The sequence below is a fragment of the Punctularia strigosozonata genome (assembly GCF_000264995.1).
Source record: "Punctularia strigosozonata HHB-11173 SS5 unplaced genomic scaffold PUNSTscaffold_1, whole genome shotgun sequence".
Lineage (NCBI taxonomy): Eukaryota > Fungi > Basidiomycota > Agaricomycetes > Corticiales > Punctulariaceae > Punctularia > Punctularia strigosozonata.
In genome coordinates, this window is record NW_006767433.1 from 3,193,468 (window position 1) to 3,211,717 (window position 18,250).

The window sequence follows — 18,250 nt, forward strand, 5'->3', positions numbered from 1 at the left end:
AGTCAGAGCTTGCGCGCATAAAGCCTTGCCCGAGTACTCCAGTTCCTTTGTCGCTCGCTCGCTCGCAGGGCGATGTTCCCCTCAGTAGTTTTAGCTTCGGGCCGTAAGCGTGCTTGGATATACCTCGGAGACGTTCGTTTCCATACGCTGGGATGTGACGGTTACACGACCTTCTTCGTTGCCAGGAGTGGTTCATTGGGGCAATCAGGAGTTAGGGGAACGTCTTGCGGGTCCTCGTCTCCCTGTTCCCTCTCTGGATCCGGCCTCTGGCAGAGTTGGGTGCTTATTCGTACGCTGAGTTGTTCCTATCTTTGTGTATATATGTGTATCAGGCGTCAATGATCACGCATAATCTATTCCAGCCTCTCAGTATGGGTCGAGGCGCGAGAGAGCTCACAGGCAAGTCGAACAGCGTACCCTTCAGCATTTGCGCAGGATTGGCAGCACGACGGACGCCTTCATGCGATTCTGAGAAGAACATAGCAAGTTTATACAGTTGTCTAAAGGCAAGCCCGGTATCGAAGCTGAAGCACAGAGCTATGAACATCTGAAGTTTGATGCTCGTTCTGGTGATCAGGCAAAACGGGACGCGCCGTCACGGCCCGGACGGCCCGACTGATATAAACCTCGGAGACGCGTTGGCTTCAAACTCGAGATCGGCGTGATCCTCCATAGCCTACAAACATTGCTGTGTGTTTGTTAACATTGCGATTTATGTTAACAACTTGATCTAAACGAATGTCTGCGGCGCTGTAGGACTACTGAGGCAAGCTCTGGACTTGACGGCCGTGATACGTACTTATTGCGTGTCTGACTTCTTGACATCATGCTTCAGAGTTCCAGGTGACCGAGTAGCGAAGCGGAACTTATCTACGGCGTAAACCCATCTCTCCGCGCCGCGTCTATGAAGGGCCCATCTGCCTATGGAGTTGCTGGCGTCGTCACATGGCTCACCACACGAGGTCAGGATTCCGGACGCGTAGTTTATAGCCATCTTTTGACGACCAGTGCCCCAGCTCTTCTCTTCAACGCAAAGATAGAGCAGCAACTCTGCTTAAAAGGATGGGGCTCCTTCGAGTGGATGGTTGGTCAGGAGTAATACTCTCTCGGCGATATGCGCCTCTTCGTGTATTTCACTGCGTTGACGGTATGGATCATCAGCGTCCGATCCCAGACCGCAACACTGGGCCTTTCCGATGGATTCCTCTCGTTTGATACGCCAAACCTCTCTGTTGAGCTTGTTAAAGACTCGCAGACGCTGTACTCTCTCCGCCCCAAGAGCGGTTCAGGAGCGGGAACTTTCGACTTCATCCCTGCTGATATGATGACCGAGCGCCAGTATAACGGCAACTACCACCTCGGTGATATTACCTTCAGAGCCCGCAAGGTCGGTTCTACGGCATGGATCAGCGGTGATAGTTCCGCCGCCCGCAAGACATTGAGCCCGTCGCCGGTGTCGGGGTCCACGCTCGCGGCCGCGAACCTCGGACCAACCCTCCCATCCGGATCTCTTCTAAACATTACGCGGAGGTGGATAGTGCAAAACGGGCAACTTGAACTATTGTTCGACATCACCAACTCTCAGTCCTCGGCCGTTGAGATCGGCGCTCTTGGAGCACCCCTTGAGTTCAACAATGTGAGCAAGTAATCACTACGTATATTTCATACCTTGCTGAACTTACCGTACGCAGATCTTCACCGATCGTACCGCCGCCGATACAAACACGAAATGCAGCCTTTTCGACCCTTATATTGGGCTTGACGCCGGTTACGTTCAGGTCACCCCGCTGCTGGGTACCTTGCCTCCATTGGTTGTCGTTCCGGCCAACGGTACAAGCTCCCCGCTCGAAGGCTGGCGATTCCTTCCTGAGAGCACAGCGAATCCGCCGTATTACCAGTCTCAGACATTTGAGGGCCTTTTCGAATGGCAGTTTCATACTTTGGCATACGCGCAAAACGAGTGGCGTAATGTTACACCGTGGAACGCGCCCACTTCCGCCATTCTACAACCGGGGCAAACGCGTACCTATGGCTTACAGTTCCGTCTCGCGTCTTCTATCCGCGGCATTGAAGACGAAGTACGCAACGCAAGCGTCCCCGTGGCTGTCGGCGTGCCCGGCTATATCCTCACCGCTGACCAGGTCGGCAAGCTCTTCTTGAGCTCTCCTTCGAAGGTAGCCTCCTTGTCCGTTAGCCCGTCCGGTGCGCTATCCTGGACCGCGAACAAGGATGCAACATCCAGCTCCTACGTGGGCTATGATATCACGCCCCATGCTTGGGGTCGTGCTCAACTCACGATCACCTACATGGATGGAAGGAAGCAAACGGTACATTACTATCTGACGAAGAGCGGGACGCAGGCGATGTCGGACTTGGGCAACTTTCTGACGACAAACCAATGGTTCGACGATCCCAACGATCCTTTCCACCGCTCCCCGTCGGTCATAAGCTACGATAGAGAGGCCAATGCGATCGTTAAAGATGATCCCAGAGCATGGATCCCGGGGTTGAGCGACGAAGCGGGTGCTGGCTCGTGGCTTGCCGCCATGATGAAGCAGTACGTGCAGCCCAATGCAGCCGAAGTCACGAAACTTGAAGCGTTCGTCAATCAAACGTTGCACGGCTCCATCCAGAACTTAAATGGTATGTGACACAATCGTGCACGAATATGTACTGCGATTGATTCTAGTAACTCAGGGACTGTCAAAAAGGTAGCACCACTGTTCCCGACAGAAAATCATGGTCTAACTCCGCGATAGTCCGTTTACTTCTATCAGCCATCGTTGGTTCTTCAGTACAGCTATCCATCGAGCATTGACTGGGGCAACTGGTGGTCGTGGTCGGAAGCGGATTCATATGCGACCGATCGGGCCTATGACTACGTGCACGTCACAGCCGCCTACTGGGCCTTGTACCGTGTCGCGCGGAACTACCCCTCATTGGTGAAGACGCACAATTGGCAGTGGTATCTGAACCAGGCCGTGACGACTGTCGTGACGATGGCTAATCCCAATTCCGTTGGATACGTGGACGACGGACTCATGGACGAGACAGTCTTCCGCGTTCTGCTAGATGATCTCCATAGAGAAGGGCTGACAGCCAATGCTAGCGTCGTCGAGAGCCGCATGAGGGCCAGGTGGACGATATGGGCTGGAGAACGTTATCCGTACGTCAACTTTCCTTAATCTTCATATCGTATTCGCTGATCAAGTAGATAGATTCGGCTCGGAGATGGCATGGGATTCGACCGGACAAGAGGGCGTCTATGTTTGGGCGAAATACTTCAACGACTCTACGACCGCTCTCAACGTGATCAACTCGATCATTGCATATCAGCCCACAGTTGCGCACTGGGGATACAACGGTGAGATATCCAGAGTTTGGCTTTTTGCACTGTCTGACATGACGCGTTAGGTAACGCCAGGAGGTATTGGTGAGTGTCGAAAGGGCTCCAATCCATTTGTCCATTTTCCGAATCTTCTACAGGGATAACGTATACGGCGGCAAACTGCAACGCATCGAACGCCAGATTCATCATTACGGCAGCGGGTTGAACGCGTTACCGCTCATGTCGCAATTTATGTCGACTCCCACGGACTACTACCTCCTCCGCGTGGCCTTCGGTGGTCTCAGCGGACCGCTGTCCAACATCGACCAAAGCGGATTCGCATCCGCCAGCTTCCACTCCTGGGAGGATACGCTCAAGTGGGATGGATATTCGGGCGATTACGGTCCGAATTATGTCGGACTCAGCCTCAACCAAGGCACCTATATCGTGCAGCACCCCGATTTTGGCTGGCAAGCATTTGGCGGTATCGTCACTCAGAAGTCGCCGACGATCGTGGTGCAGGTTAAGGATGCAGTCCGTCGACGGGTCTTCGTTGGCCCTATCGCAACCCTCTTGACGCTTGATGCCGGCACCTTTTCACAAGTTGAATTCGACCCCGCCGTCAAATCGGTCAAGTTGACCATCGTCGCAGGCGCACAAAGCACCACTGCAACCGCCGCTAGCGCACCCGCGGGAAGATTGGTCGTATCAACGACGGTGTCGGGCACGCACGCGTTGAAGCCGTCGACCAATTTGGCACTTGATGCTGGAGCGTACACGATACCGTTCACCAACGGCGCGGCTTCAGTTACCCTCGTGCAGTCTTGAGAACATTGGGTATGGATCTTGAGCGGCGTAACGATAATCGAGTGGTATGCACTGCTCTGGTCAAATACCTGTGGTGATGGCGTTTACTGCAACGAAGTGGGTGCAGGAATATGTAACGAATGCTGAAGTTGCGGTTTTTCGTCTTTGGCTGCAACATGCATAGAACAGATTGTGAATGAGTCTCCTACCCAGTGATACATATTTTGGTTGGAATTACATCTACAGCCTGAGGCCGATCACATCACGTCGATTCGCGCTGAACGGGCGTCGCACATGCGCCAGCGGAGCCTACGTACCCCATATGCCACACAGGTCCACCCGAGCTTTAGAACTACAGTATGGGAGGTCAGACAAGTAGCTGCGAAAGATGGGCATCTCCCCATCCCACCTGTGGATTGATTCAGCAAAACACCCGTGTACTGTACCTAGGCCAGACGTAGAGGGACGGACCATTTGCGATGATCTCCCTCGTTCGGCGCCTCGCGGATTTGTTCGACTCGTGGCCGCCAGGTGCGCACGTCGCCGCCCTCTGATACCCACAGTAGACTGGGCTCAACCATGTCCCTCTCCCTGAAGAACGGCAGGAGGACCTCTCTGACCAGCCTCGTGTCCGCGAGCAGATAGTCGTAACGAAATAAGGGAGAGCAGAGATGCATGTAGACCATACCAACAACGCCCACCATAACCAGCTGCCAGCTGTTGTGAGTGATAGGATCGGTCTTCAGTACGGTGGATGCAGACGAGGGCACTGGTGGATCAGGACTATATGGCTTGTCCAGATTAACGACCCAAGTGTGCGGATCGTCTACCCAGCGAACCTGATTAGCACGGAACACTGTTGGTTGATGATGGCGCCAGGCGTCGCTTTTCCAAATCTTGAAGCCTCGAGCTTCATATTTGCGGAGTACCTCTTTGTCGTCGGTTCGCCTCGGCATCGCCAACGATATCTTCTCAGAGAAGGTTGCACGAGGGTACAAGCTGTAAGCGGCGTTGTATGTGATCACGTTCATGACGCATGCTGTATGACATTTTCTCAGTATTCCTATCATGTTCGTCAGGTCAGAATATGCGCACTGGAATGAAACGCTGTAAACACGGAAGAAAATCGATCAGTAACATGCGAACAGCATCGAGGTGGCACTCGCATAAGATGCACTCTAAGGGACACGATTTGGCGGCGACGACCTGTACGCGAAGAATGTCCCTTGTGCGAGGCGATCGCTTCTCGAAGGAGAAGACGGCTTTGACTCCGGTGAGCCTGTAGTTCTCAGCGTGGAATCTCTCCGCGGCCGCGTTAGGCTCATCGTCCGAGCCAGCGGACATAGGCAGCATCCCATAGAACGGATGCCGTTCGTCGCTCGCCTCCTCAAAAGTCGGTGGTTGGACGGAGTTAGGGACAAAGCGGTAACCTTGAGCAGAGAGGAGCCATTCTCCGATGACCTTCGCTTTAGAAGGATGGACCTGTATTGCGAATTGCGATGAGATCGAGTCGAGATTCCGGCCATGTCCACGTACGTAGAGGTCGAGATCGGATTCGGGATACACTGTGCGCAAGAAGAACTGCAAAGCGACTGAACCGGATATCACCGTTGCGGTTTGTGCTTGTAAAGCACGAAAGGCTCTGGTATCGTCGAAGAACCGCGACAAGTGGCGGTCGATATTGAACGCCCGCGCGGCGTAATCTCTTACGGCAGATCTGACGAGTCTGCATGTCCGCTGGAGTAGGACGATGGCCGGGGCATCGGTTTGCGATAATATGGCATCGTAGAGGGTGTGGATGGAGAACGCGCTTGCGAACGAAACGGGCTGGCTCTTAGGCTGGATGGCGAGATGTGATAACGCGCTGGTGAGAGCACTGGTCTCCATCGATGGCGGCAATGGTGCCACTTGGCACGGCGAGTCGGCGTCTGGATGAGTCCACCGGTCTAGAGTATGTTCAGGTTGGTGCCGTCGCGTCCGGCCAAACTGTTCAAGCCAAGCTGGGAGGTGCACGAAAAGCCCCGAGAGCGCGGGAGGCGGCATCGTCGGTCCGGCAGCCGTCTGGCGAGCGCGTGACGTCAGGGCCTTCCTTCGATCGTACTCACCGCTTTCCAAGTTTGCTCCCGTCCACGGAGGCAACGGCCGTGTCGCGGACAGACAGCACATATCCAGGATATCCACAGGCTCACAAGCCACAACGTGCATCAAAGCAAGTGACTGCTCGGCACCGCAGGGCTGGTCACCTCTGGAGTCCTTCAAGTGAACTCGCTCGTCCGCGATCCCACACTTTCCTAAAATATCCACCCCTGCATCGTTCTCCAAGCCTCCCCCGGCCCGCGAGATGGAGAGAAGCATCCCCGCGTGAGGGGTATGTCTGCCTCGCATCACCTTCCTGGAACCTCTATCCGGCTCCCAGCGCATCCGAACTCGCACCAGACATATGCGCCGCTATATAATCTCCTGCCCAATGTTTCTCACCTCTCGGACTTCGATCCTTCTCCACTTCTGATACTTCCCTTCCCGGGGGTTGATCAAGCCAGGTCGCTTTCAAGATGGCGCCAGTACCGTTGAAAGCCGTGCCTACCAACCGCAATGCCATCGTGCTGGCGGTTTTCGTCGCCTTCGGCGGATTCCTGTTTGGCTATGGTACGCCCGCAAATATGCCCTTGAACATACTGGCACTAACGCCCTCGTCCAGATATCGGTGTGATATCCGTCAGTTCTGTTGCTTCAAGCACATGACGGGATAGTGCTAACACAGGATCCTTAGGGATGTTTGATTATGCCAGATTTCATCGACCGCTTTGGCACTCTGGACCATGCTACCGGCAAAATGGTGCTGGACAGTTCTCGGCAGTCGATCATAACATCCCTGTTGTCCGCTGGGTACGCTTGACCCCATAGTCGTATGGACGAAGGTGACTGACGTATACCACCAGCACCTTTGTTGGTGCCCTTGCACAGGCATTCACTTCTGATCGCTTCGGACGGCGCGGTTCGATTCTCTTCTGGTCCGCTATCTTCACAGTCGGCACCGCGATCCAGACGGGGACGGCCCGTTCCATCGTTCAGATCACCATTGGCCGGTTCATCGCCGGCTTAGGTGTCGGTGCCATGTCCGCTATTGTGAGCTTCTCGCTAACCTAGCTGTATCCTCCGGGCTCATCATGGTTGTGTCAGGTGCCCCTCTACAACGGAGAGACCGCGCCGAAAGCCATTCGTGGCTTCCTGCTGGTCATGTACCAGTTGCAAATCATCATCGGCATCTTCATCTCCTACATCATAGACCTCGGCACCCATACGATCAACGGTAGCGCGTCCTGGCGCATTCCCGTCGGCCTGCAGATGCTTTGGGGTCTAATACTCCTCTCCGGTATCTTCTTCCTCCCGGAGTCGCCCCGTCACCTGCTCGGGAACGGGCGCGAGGCGGAAGCGCGGCGCGTCGTGGCCGCGCTGAACGGTGTCCCGGAGGACGACCCTCTCGTTGCTGAAGTCGTCGACGAACTCGAGTACGGTATTCGGGCCGAGAACGAAGGAGGAAAGGCCACATGGATGGAATGCTTCAGCACACGTAACGTGTTGTGGAAGCGTACGATGAACGGCATGATGCTCCAGTTCATTCAGCAGCTCAACGGACAGAACTTTTATTGTCAGTGGCCATTATCCTGACTCCCGTTTGTTCGTCAAGCTCATTTGCGACGTGCAGACTACTACGGCGACACTTTCTTCAAGAGCGCCGGTACGACACTGTCACCCTACGTCATTCAGACTATCCTTGGTGCCGTCTCCGTTGTCGGTACCGTTCCTGCTCTGTACCTCATCGACACATGGGGACGTCGCAAGGTAAGATGCCGCAGTGTAATGCCCGTCTTCTGACTCACGTTGTCCTATAGTCACTACTCACCGGCTCCATATTGGAAGCGATCTGCTCTCTCATTGCGGGCCTCGTCGGACACTTCACCTTGGCTGCGCCGGATACACCCCAATCTCAACTGACCTCCAGGAACAAGAAGGGAGGAGACACGATCATCGCGTTCGCAGTGTTGCACGTATTTTCGTTCAGCATGTTTTGGGGCCCGACACCTTGGGTATACCTCGGCGAGAGCTTCCCGCTCCGTGTGCGACCCAAAGCCATTGCGCTCGGTAGCGCGACGAGTACGTCTGATTCGACCTCTCACTGTATGTTGTGCGCTGATCTGCTCAATCACACCAGACTGGATCTGGAACTTCCTCTTGTCGTTCTTCGCTCCGCGAATCGCCAACGACATCGGCCCGCTCATCCTCCTCATCTTCTTCGGCATGCTTGTCGTCGGCTTCGTCTATGTCTACTTCTTCATCCCGGAGACCAAGGGTCTTACTTTGGAGGAAGTCGACGAGATGTACCGGGCCGGTGTCAAGCCATGGAAGAGCGAAGGGTGGCGTCCGCACCTGATGGAGGGTCACCACCACGTTTCGGAAAAGCCTGAGAGGGATGGAAGTGAAAAGCAGGCGACGGAGATGGCGGAGAACGCCAGCGCGGACAGGGTAGTATGACTGCGATGCCCCCCATGAATGACGAAGTGTGCGGAATTCCCGCAGCGAATGCATGTACTATAGATGAGGCTCCTTCACGCGTAGCCTCGGCTTCAGGTGCTCACTGTTTTCTCGCAATCCATCGGTGCACTTGACTACATCGACCGTCCTAACCAACGCGTGCGCCTCTATGATGCATGACGTCATGGGACGGCGAGCAAGCCAGTGCCGCGGACCACCACCTCCGGGCTGGAGCAGCACGTCAGCGCTTGATCGCTCCGGTCCCTTGGACTCGCCCATCACCATGGCCTCTCCAAGCACGCATGTCCCTCCTCACTTCCACCATCATCGTCCTCGAACTCCTCGTGGCATCCGTACTCTCCATCGCCACATGGCTCTTCTGTGGTAACAGCCTCCTCGGCCATCGTCTGCGCATCTCGCACGTCCGCCTCGGCCTTCACGCTCTCATCGTCGAAGGCGTCAGATACCGCTACACCGGACGAGGGCAGGTCGACGTCCATTACGACTTCTCGGTCGAACGCCTGTCCTTCCGCCTACACGTGCCCACGCCCTCCCACCCGCGGTACGCCTCCTTCGGGGCCGGCAACCTGAGCGCCTCCGATCCCCTCTACGAATATTCTCTGTCGGAAGCTACGCTCACGCTTTGGGTATTCCCATGCCTGTTCGGCGTTACAGCGGGCTCCTGGGCGAGCCTGGCGCTATCAGAATTCCGCATGATTGTCAAGTCTTCGCGGTCCACGCCGTGGTGGGTAGCCGCCATCCGGAGAAATGTGGTCCATAGCCTTCTGACGGGCGAAGTCCTGCGATGCGACCATTTCCGCTCGGCCGCACGCATGCAACCTCTCCCGAGCCTCGACGAATATGGCCACATAGATAAGCATCCCGAGCAGGACGAAGTCACGATACAGACAACTTGGGAGCGTCTCCATCTCCTTAACCATGAACAGTATAGAATGTACACTTGGCAAGAGATGAATTCGGGACTGCGGGAGGATTGGGTCGATGGAAGAGGCTTCCTGAAAATCGTCTCAAAAGATGTCAAATGGGTACGAGTCCACAAGCAGGAGCCTTTGCATCGGCCGTCATTATGGTACGCTCCGCTTTCCCCCATCTTCCTCGTTCGATTGTTGACTAATGCCGATATAGGTCTATCATGAATGCACTTGTCGATTTTTCGGGTGAACTATTGGCGCTCACCCAGCAACCTTCTCACCGGTTGGACATCTACCTATCAGAATGTTCCGTAGTCTTCCAGGATTTCCGGATACGTGACGCAGAGCTTTATAAACAAGGCATGGCGTTGCTCAGCGGCAAGTTCTTTAGTGCCAAGGAGGAGATTAAGGATCAGTTGTGGGACGCACTAGTTGAACTCATTGCTCCTTGATGAAATAAAAGTTCGCGTTGCGTGGCCATCGTAATAACAGCGCGTCGTAATAGTAATACACGGATACAGAATTTGGTTATTACATTGGGCTTCTCAGCTTCTTGTTCCATAATTACTTACGGCATCGGTTCCGCCGTGGATGGTCCATCGCCGTTCAGTGATCAAACGAGAAAAGACCCACGCTCATTGCGTGCTATTAAGATTGGGGCGTGATGTGGCAACGATAGCGAATACATGTGAAGGTGTGGTGTACGACCGAAGAAGTGCTGGCGATTATGCTATACGAAATGCGAATGCTTTAGGTTGGCCTTCAGGATGTTGTCCCGCACTGTGCCAGGAGTCAGCCCGATATCAGTTGAAACGTTCGCAGACATACAGACCTTGATGAATGATTAGCCGTGTTCTCCGGGTGTCGATGACGGATGTTAAAGAGACTACGGGCAGTTCAGGGTCCTTGACTGTATTGATGAATCGACTTCAACGTACTGAAAAGATCCCGTTCCTTGTTCGGCGAAAAGGATTGATGTATTGCGTAGAATTTCTGCTTAAAATCTGGCAGTACGAGTCCGTTCAGATGAGGTCATGGACGAGCAGCTTGGAGAACATACGCCTTGCAACGGATTCGTAGTCGTTTGGCCTATTCCCATATCCCGACATGTACCTTGACAGCTTTACTCCGGAGGCGAGTTTCTTCTGCAGAAGGTCGCACTTGTTCAGGAATAATATGATGTTGACGTTCTGCATCAACTTGTTTGCTACGACAGCTTTCCACAGGAGGAACGAGTCTTCGAGGCGGTTGACTGTAGGGTCCTACGCGTCTGGTCAGGTTGGTGTCGCTTCCAACTTGGCAGGAACGACTGACCTCGCTCAGCACTTGATCGAAGGCCGAAATCGGCGCTTTGGTCAACGGTCAGAACCTAGCTATACCAATACACAACCAAGCCTACCCAAGAAGATGATTGCGTTCACTGGAACACCCATTCAGTAACGTGGTAGTGATTCAGTCAAAAACGGGCTGACCATCCGTGAAGTACGGCGCCCACGCCTGTCGTTGGTGTCGTGCACCCCCGACGTCGTAGATCTTCCAGTCAAGGGTAGAGTTGAACCCGTGCCCGACATCGGAAGGCTTGAGCGTGAAACAGTGTTCAGTGACGCCAACCGTCTTCAAACGCGCTTTAAGAACGTCGTCTACGGAACATGCGCTCAATACAATGGACCCTCGTTACAGCAGCGTTTAGCTTACCGTCGGACGGTATGTATCGTTTCGCCGTAATCCGGTGAATGTCATCGAGGTAGCTAGACTCGGGCATGAGAACGCGTTATCCATCGCAGCGTCGGGACTACCCACAATCCGCTACTTTCTTCGAGCCGAAGTCTTCGCTCTTGCAGCCGCCTCCTCACGTTGGGATCCTGCCAAAGCTCGACCATAGTCACCGAACATGCGTTGAGAATATGCACGGGATCGTCCGGATCTTCCCACCACCCACGAACCTCGTTCGAGTAATCGTTCTGGGGATTCTGCGGCCCTCGAAGCATGCGCCCGCCCAAAGACAGCGCCTTTCGCCAGGTGCTTGTGCTGTGTAGCGTCAACTCGGAGCGGGGAGTGGAAGGCGAGGGGCTCAGCGGTGGAGAGGGGCGCCCGTTGGCGGCCACCGCGGTGTTGATGGTGAGACCGCTCATCGCGGCGCTGAGGTGCGGGCTCGAGTGATTTGCATCGGCGTTGTTCCAAGGTGGAAATACCACTTGCTGCTGTGATGAGGAGGCGACGGGAGGCGGGTCAAGTCGCGTAGCCTCCCCATCGTCATCGTCATCCGGCGAGGATAACTGGTGGATAAGCTTCGTTTCGAGTTCCAGTAACGGGCTCAGTCGCCGTCGGTACCTTTCGAAGTTGGGGATGGGGCTGAACGAAAGAGACGACGGCGAGCGAGGCTCCGCGGAGATGATCACGGACGCGGCGTCTATAGAATCGACGTCGACCTCATCGGAGAGCCCGTTCTGGAGACCGTTCTGGTCTGTAGAGATGGCTTCGAGGATTCTAAAGAGAACGAGACTGTCAAGTAAGGTAATGACCGTGTGTTTATCTACCTCACCGACGAATGGACCGTACTAAATTAAGATAAATTACGGAACGCCATGCAATCCGCTCAGCGTGGAAGGTCTCTGGCGTGTGCAAGAGCTGGAACTCTAGGCTTCGTCAGCTCAGCGTCTTGCGAAACATGCAGCTCGGTAGGCGAGCCTGAGTCTCAACTGAGGTGGAAAGACAGGAGGGTCAGGAGACGTCGATGGAATGGATCCAGCGGAAGACAGACCATGGTCGCAGAAATCTCGGGCAGGCCAGATGATGCCACGGTGAGAGACGCTGGACGCTGCGCCGAGATCAGTCGCGACCTCAGGGCGCAGTGGGCAACACATACCGGAGATATAGTCCGATCGCGAATGCAGCCCGCGCCATGTCGAAACCCAGGCGGCGCCCGTGCAGGAGAGGTAAGGGGGTTGACTCACGTTTTAGTGTCGTGCTCTTGCCGCTCTCGCTCTGGCCCAAGAGGAGGACCTTGACCTCCCGCCTCTTCTTCCGTTGAACCCTCTCTGCTCGGAGCTCTTCGTCGATTGCCTCGCTGCGCATCTTTGCCGCGTGTTCTGCCCGAAGCCTGAGCTCTCTTTCCTCCGGGGTTTCGTCCTCCGGCGGTTGGGTGAAGACGAGCAGGGGGTCGTGAGGGTCGTGACTGAACGAGTGTGACCTCGGGCGATTTGGCTGGAGACGGCTCCTCATCTCGATCGCGGGGACGGCTGGCAGGGCGGTGTGTGCTGGGCGGGCAGGAGATGGAGGTGGATCAAAAGGGGCCGGGGCACGGGCTGAGAGCGAGGAGGGATGGAAGATTCTGGAGGAAGGGGCGAGCTGTACAAGTACAAAGGCATTCTGGAAACGACCGAAGTATGCGTCCGGAGAGAGAAGCTTGTCCAGGCACGTACGTAATGGCGACTCTCCCGGCCATCCGTGATCGCGGACCACGGCCAAGTCAAAATCATCATATCCTCTCAGCAAGCGTAGCTACAGCAGCTGCAGTAATAGTACCGTACATTCGTCGACGTCGCCATCGGGCCCACAACCGCGCCGGGCTCGGTGGGCAGCGGCCAGGAGGACGTCCGGGCTGGACAATCACGACCCAGCGTTGGGCCGACGACCGCGCGGTCCGGGTTCCAGTGGAATCGTCGGACGGGAGGATGGCAAGCCAGCCCCGGGGCGCCGGCTGCTTTCAAACACTAATCCAATCGCAGGCCAACGCAGCCAGTCCGCCCGGCCTTCCACATTCGCACAGCGTACACACATCCTCCATATGGGTGTGGCGGCGCTAAATGCCTCCGTCCGCCATCCGAGCCCCAGCCGCCGCTACTCGACACCCACCGCGCTCGATCCTTATCACCCCGCGACACCGAGCAGGCCAGTGACCGAGCCAGCTGCGACCGAACCCGTGTTGTGGCCGCGCCCAGCGAGCATCGTATGTAGCTGCGGTACCCACGGCCTCGTGCCATCGGCTCGGCTGGGGTTTATCAACGGATCACAATTGCGAGGCGGACTCGGAGTCGAAGAACTTTCCGGTTCTGTTTGAACGGCGGCGAGATCGAATTACTTACTTATGTGACACCTCCCAAGTCCGCCAGCGTCTCGGGCTTGGGCCGCTCGGCGGAAGTCCACGTCTACTATGACCTGTTGCGAACGTTGCGCATTATAGCCTACTCGATGGACGTGTCATCGGCAACGTGTTCCACCACGGCATGTGGGGGCTACAAACGGCGAATAATCATCGCAGTCCACCGCGGAGAACTTTCTCGTGTAGCTGTGGTTCAGAGAGTTTCTCTCAGCATCGTCAGACGGTGACCCTCGGTGACCACAGTTAATGACATTGTACTTCCCCTTCGCGCGCGAGCTTATACTCTGCCATTTCTCCGTCCGCTTCGATCTGCCGAACATCCAGACTGGAGAGTGACACTGTCCAGATGACAGGATGGACGTCTCCTGCGCCTTAACGCGTATTTTCTGGCGTGAGAAGAGCCACTTATGAGCACTTGGCGGCGGCTGTTATTCTAGGTCTTGGAAGAATGACGGTCTATACTAGACAGCTTTCAAAATCGATATATATCGAGATTTCATACCCAAATCGCTCGGTTTGGCGCGCGTTTTGGCCACAGGATACTGTATCAAAATCTCGATATATATCGGAATTGAAAGCTCTCTACTGTCCTACATACGTACGTAGCGGTTGTTGGAGTTGCCTGCAAGTAGTGGTCGCGGCGAGCCATTGAAGCCTTCGGGTGGTCGTCGATGATTATTAGATTTAAATGAGCTCCCCGCTGTCGACCCGATCAATGATGCTGTTCGACATTAACCATGGGCGTACTGCCGCTGCTCCTGCGGACCGCGGTCAGCGGATATCAAGGCATCAAGCACAGTTTTGACAGCGATGGCTCAGGTCAGAATAAACGACACAGACCTTATGGGAGTCATCATGAAATGTCGAGGCAAGATCGCGACGGGTGGATGTTGGTTGCGAGGAAAGCGCCGGTGGCGGGACCTCGATCACCGGGTGCCTGTATATGTGGCATTTTGCGTCTAACGCTGACAAGCACCGGCATGCAACAAGCCATAGTCAATATAATGACGCTTTCAGCGCGTACACTTGCGTTCTAACCTCGGAAGATCATCGCCAATCGTGCAGAAGGCAAACCCAGGGATACGTTCATCAATTAGGTACCACCTGGGATGCCCGGGCCGAAAACAGATCGTTACCACCTCCATCTTTGACCTTTGATCCCGACTCTTCGGCAGAGAAGGGTGACGGTCACCGCCCGAGCGCCTCACACCATGGTCTTTTGAGGCTTTCTTCGTGACCTCCACCGTCTCCTCTCTTTCCTTTTCTTCGAGGCAGCTCTTGCGGCCCTTGGTGGTCCATGGCTCCCGTTTTGCGGCCAGCGTCCTGGAGACGCGACGACGGCGACACGTCCGACACCTCTTCGGCGAGTGGTGAGCCCTCCTCGTTTTCTACCGACTCGATGATGTGAAGCTCGGAGGCTGATGACGACGAGCAGCTGCTCCGGGAGAGCAGGCCGGATCCTCTGCGTCAATCGAAGCAGCGTCCCACAGTGCGCCATCTACATCATCCGTTGTAGACGCGACCAGCAGTACCGACGTGACTGCGACATCCTCAGGCAGTGCGGCTTCGGAATCGAGTACGGCCTCAGCCATCAGCACGACCACCGGCCCTGCATCGAGCGCTGTCTTCCTGGCAAGCCCACCGACCACCACATCCGCATCGCCTACGTCTGTGGCATCCGCGTCCTCACAAGGTAAGCTGCCAATTTCTTTCGCTCCCATGGTGCTCTGAATCTTCGGAATCTGAACTTACGCAATCAGGTAATCCATCCCCTGCTCCATCTTCCAACGAGGAGGCCACTTTTGCGCCGACCGGTTCTTCGGAACTGATTTCGTCCTCATCCTTTGTGCCGTCACCGCCAGAGGTGTCGGTGCCGTCATCTATTCAGTTCACATCCGTTCCAGCACCTACGGGGCAGTCTTCGCCTGACGTGCCGTCTTTCCCGGCTTCGACGGAGGTAACCGTCACGGGAACGTCGGTGTTCTCTTCGGGGAGTTTGGTTTCGCAGACCTTATCTATTTCTACCGTGGTCTCGACCGAGGCGTCAGGAGACGCCGGGAAACATCGCACCGAGTCGCACTCTTTGTCTTTTTCATCTACGCAAGCACAAGCGACTGCTGCAGCGTCAACGCTGGATGCGCCTTCTGCTTCTGCCTCGACATCGGACATTGCAGAGGTGTCTTCCACCGTCGTGACGACCCCATCTGTTTCCCCGTCATCCTCTTCTTCATCTTTTTCACCTTCGCAAGCAGCAGCTACTTCGGCATCGACGCCAGACTTGTTCCCTGCCTCTGCATTGACCTCTCCGACGTTGCCTGCCACACAGGCATCTCTCACCGTCGCCAGGACCGAGGTAGCCACTACTGCAGCTTCTGCCAAAGGCGGTGAAGGTTCAGCGCCCATCGTGGTGACATCGTCGCCTAAGGCATCGCATTCAGTTTCGTTTTCGCAGGCAAGCCCTGTGACGACGACTCCGTCTCACGGGGAAAATGCTACGACGCCACCGGCTGTCGCTTCTACCGACGTTGTTTCATCCAGTAGCCGACCGGAGCTTGCCAGTACTAAGACAGTCTCGGATGCTCAGTCTGCGACGTTATTGACCACGGGGAAAACCACTACCCCACCTTTTCCTGAAGTGGATGCAGCGGAGACTACGTCTTCCGCCTCGCTACCGAACACCGTTGCGACACCTTCCAAAGCAACCGTTCTCCCCACAACGTCGTCCCACGCTAGTCCAGTGCAAACAACATCTTCTGTTTCTAAACCTGCCGTTGATACGACACTTTTCTCTTCACCTGGTACCGCTACGCCACCCTCAGATGCTGACCAAGATACGATTACAGCCGACTCCACGACACCGACGACGACCGCAAACACAGGATCCGCCGCCAACAAAGGCTCCACCGCGAATCCTTCAGCTGCTGCTACCGATGCCGCTTCCGTCGCTCAGGGTTCGTCTACTCCTTCCCCTGTGACAACCTCGGTCGCAGCTCCAGATGACACCAAACCCACCACGGCTGCAGGTTCCTCCAAGGCGACCTCTCCCACAGCATCGACGCCTTCCGCCCCGGCTTCGGCTACCACTGCTTCGGCTGGTGCTGGCGCAGCATCGGTGTCTTCCGTTCCTGCGTCGGGTAGCAGGGCCGTGAACAACTCCGGTGCGACGTCTAGCGCGGATGTAGTTCCATCGTCCACCCCTACCACCGTCGTCGTTCCAGTGACGACAACGCTTGGCGGCTCGCGGACAGTAGTTTCTATTACGACTACCTCGGATGTGCCGGTACCAATGTGCGTTGTACCCTCGATCAATCTCTGTGGATTCTCATGAATACCGCATATGGTAGTCCGTCAGCTGTGTCTACTGCATTCACGGCCACCTCGGTTACTTCAGTGTTCACTTCCGACTCCAGCACATTTACGAGCGTGATTCTCTCCAGGTGAGCGATGCGAGCATCATCATGACCACCATTGACCTCATAAGTGCAGCGTTCCAGTCCAAGCCGTTGCATCCCAGAGTCCCTCGGCCAAGGATAACTCTGTGACCCCCCTCCCGGACGAGGCCGACGGAGTCACGGCAATCGCCACCACAACCTTTACGAGCCACTTTTCGAAAACCGTCCCAACAACGATCACCACCTCGGGTAGAACCATTACCACCAGTACATCGGTTGAGACTAGCTCGCTCGTGACTTCGACAGTCTTCTCTACTCCTGGGGCTTCAGCTCACTCGAATTCGAGTGCCTCGTCTTCGCGGCGCACCGGCGCTATTGCAGGGGGGGTTATTGGTGGGATTGTCTTCGTGTTCGTTGCCGTCTTCCTGGCCCTGTTCTTCAAGCGATGGCGCTACCAGCGCAAGGAGGTTCGCGACCTCAAGACACTCTTCACCCTTCCACCTCCCGCCACGCCCATCTATCCGGTTCAGCCGCGCTTCATGGCCGACGCCACCGCACGGCCACCCTCGCTTTCCGACGACGAGATTGCGGGATGGAAGAACACGAATATGTCCCAGAAAGGATCCCAGCTCGTTTCGCAGGGTTCGTCTTCGCCTCCGGAGGATCCGTTCAAGGACCCAGAGAGGCCAAAGGGGCCCGACTCCAATGCCCCGGCCGCTGCAGCGTCGACGCCACCTCGGCCGCGTATCCGTCGTAAGCCTGTTGCATCCGAGCAATTGCTGGAGGATCCCTTCAAGGATCCCATGGAGACGGTTTCGCGAACCAATTCGACGGTTTCGGACGATACCGTCGATGTCGCGAGTGCTCTGCCTTCGATAGCGCCGAGGCCGTACCAGCCCAAACGTAGTTCTCCAGTAAGATTCAAGGCATGATTACTCAAGGATTACGGCTGATAACCTTGCTCAGCTCGCACTGGATGCCTAAGCGGATATGAATGATATGCGAAGAGTTGTGCGCTGCGCGACAACTGTAGTTGACGACCGCATGGCTTGTACAATTTGTCTTACGGACTAGGACATCAATGGACGTCCAACTCGTCGTTTTGCCTTTTGGTTGTTACTCATGTTATCGGACCCTCATTTGATGGTGACCATTT

At 55.6% G+C, this 18,250-nt stretch overlaps 5 protein-coding genes across 5 annotated transcripts; 3 read left to right on the plus strand and 2 right to left on the minus strand.

The window, feature by feature from the left end:
• Nucleotides 1-1,114: 1,114 nt before the first annotated feature.
• Nucleotides 1,115-4,177, plus strand: PUNSTDRAFT_140572 (uncharacterized protein; the record flags this gene model as incomplete). The annotated part of the gene is made up of 7 exons (XM_007379099.1): nucleotides 1,115-1,636; nucleotides 1,692-2,643; nucleotides 2,698-2,711; nucleotides 2,760-3,166; nucleotides 3,219-3,364; nucleotides 3,415-3,433; nucleotides 3,487-4,177. The coding sequence occupies 7 exons, from the start codon at nucleotides 1,115-1,117 to the stop codon at nucleotides 4,154-4,156; spliced, it is 2,730 nt and encodes a 909-aa protein (XP_007379161.1). The 3' UTR covers nucleotides 4,157-4,177.
• Nucleotides 4,178-4,581: 404 nt separating this feature from the next.
• Nucleotides 4,582-6,022, minus strand: PUNSTDRAFT_56791 (uncharacterized protein; the record flags this gene model as incomplete). Its single annotated transcript, XM_007379100.1, has 3 exons — nucleotides 4,582-5,188; nucleotides 5,298-5,617; nucleotides 5,672-6,022. The coding sequence occupies 3 exons, from the start codon at nucleotides 6,020-6,022 to the stop codon at nucleotides 4,582-4,584; spliced, it is 1,278 nt and encodes a 425-aa protein (XP_007379162.1).
• Nucleotides 6,023-6,491: 469 nt separating this feature from the next.
• Nucleotides 6,492-8,977, plus strand: PUNSTDRAFT_49055 (general substrate transporter). Its single transcript, XM_007379101.1, has 8 exons — nucleotides 6,492-6,781; nucleotides 6,834-6,850; nucleotides 6,906-7,021; nucleotides 7,075-7,261; nucleotides 7,316-7,784; nucleotides 7,842-7,978; nucleotides 8,029-8,290; nucleotides 8,349-8,977. Exons 1-8 carry the CDS (start codon nucleotides 6,688-6,690, stop codon nucleotides 8,666-8,668), a joined length of 1,602 nt encoding a protein of 533 aa, XP_007379163.1. The 5' UTR covers nucleotides 6,492-6,687; the 3' UTR covers nucleotides 8,669-8,977.
• On the plus strand, nucleotides 8,954-10,113 carry PUNSTDRAFT_49056 (uncharacterized protein). Its single transcript, XM_007379102.1, has 2 exons — nucleotides 8,954-9,758; nucleotides 9,815-10,113. Exons 1-2 carry the CDS (start codon nucleotides 8,971-8,973, stop codon nucleotides 10,050-10,052), a joined length of 1,026 nt encoding a protein of 341 aa, XP_007379164.1. The 5' UTR covers nucleotides 8,954-8,970; the 3' UTR covers nucleotides 10,053-10,113.
• Nucleotides 10,114-10,330: 217 nt separating this feature from the next.
• PUNSTDRAFT_58507 (G-alpha-domain-containing protein) lies at nucleotides 10,331-12,822 on the minus strand (the record flags this gene model as incomplete). Its single annotated transcript, XM_007379103.1, has 11 exons — nucleotides 10,331-10,380; nucleotides 10,433-10,486; nucleotides 10,539-10,604; nucleotides 10,661-10,862; nucleotides 10,915-10,949; nucleotides 11,000-11,020; nucleotides 11,073-11,240; nucleotides 11,296-11,348; nucleotides 11,401-12,064; nucleotides 12,147-12,236; nucleotides 12,555-12,822. The coding sequence occupies 11 exons, from the start codon at nucleotides 12,820-12,822 to the stop codon at nucleotides 10,331-10,333; spliced, it is 1,671 nt and encodes a 556-aa protein (XP_007379165.1).
• Nucleotides 12,823-18,250: the final 5,428 nt, after the last annotated feature.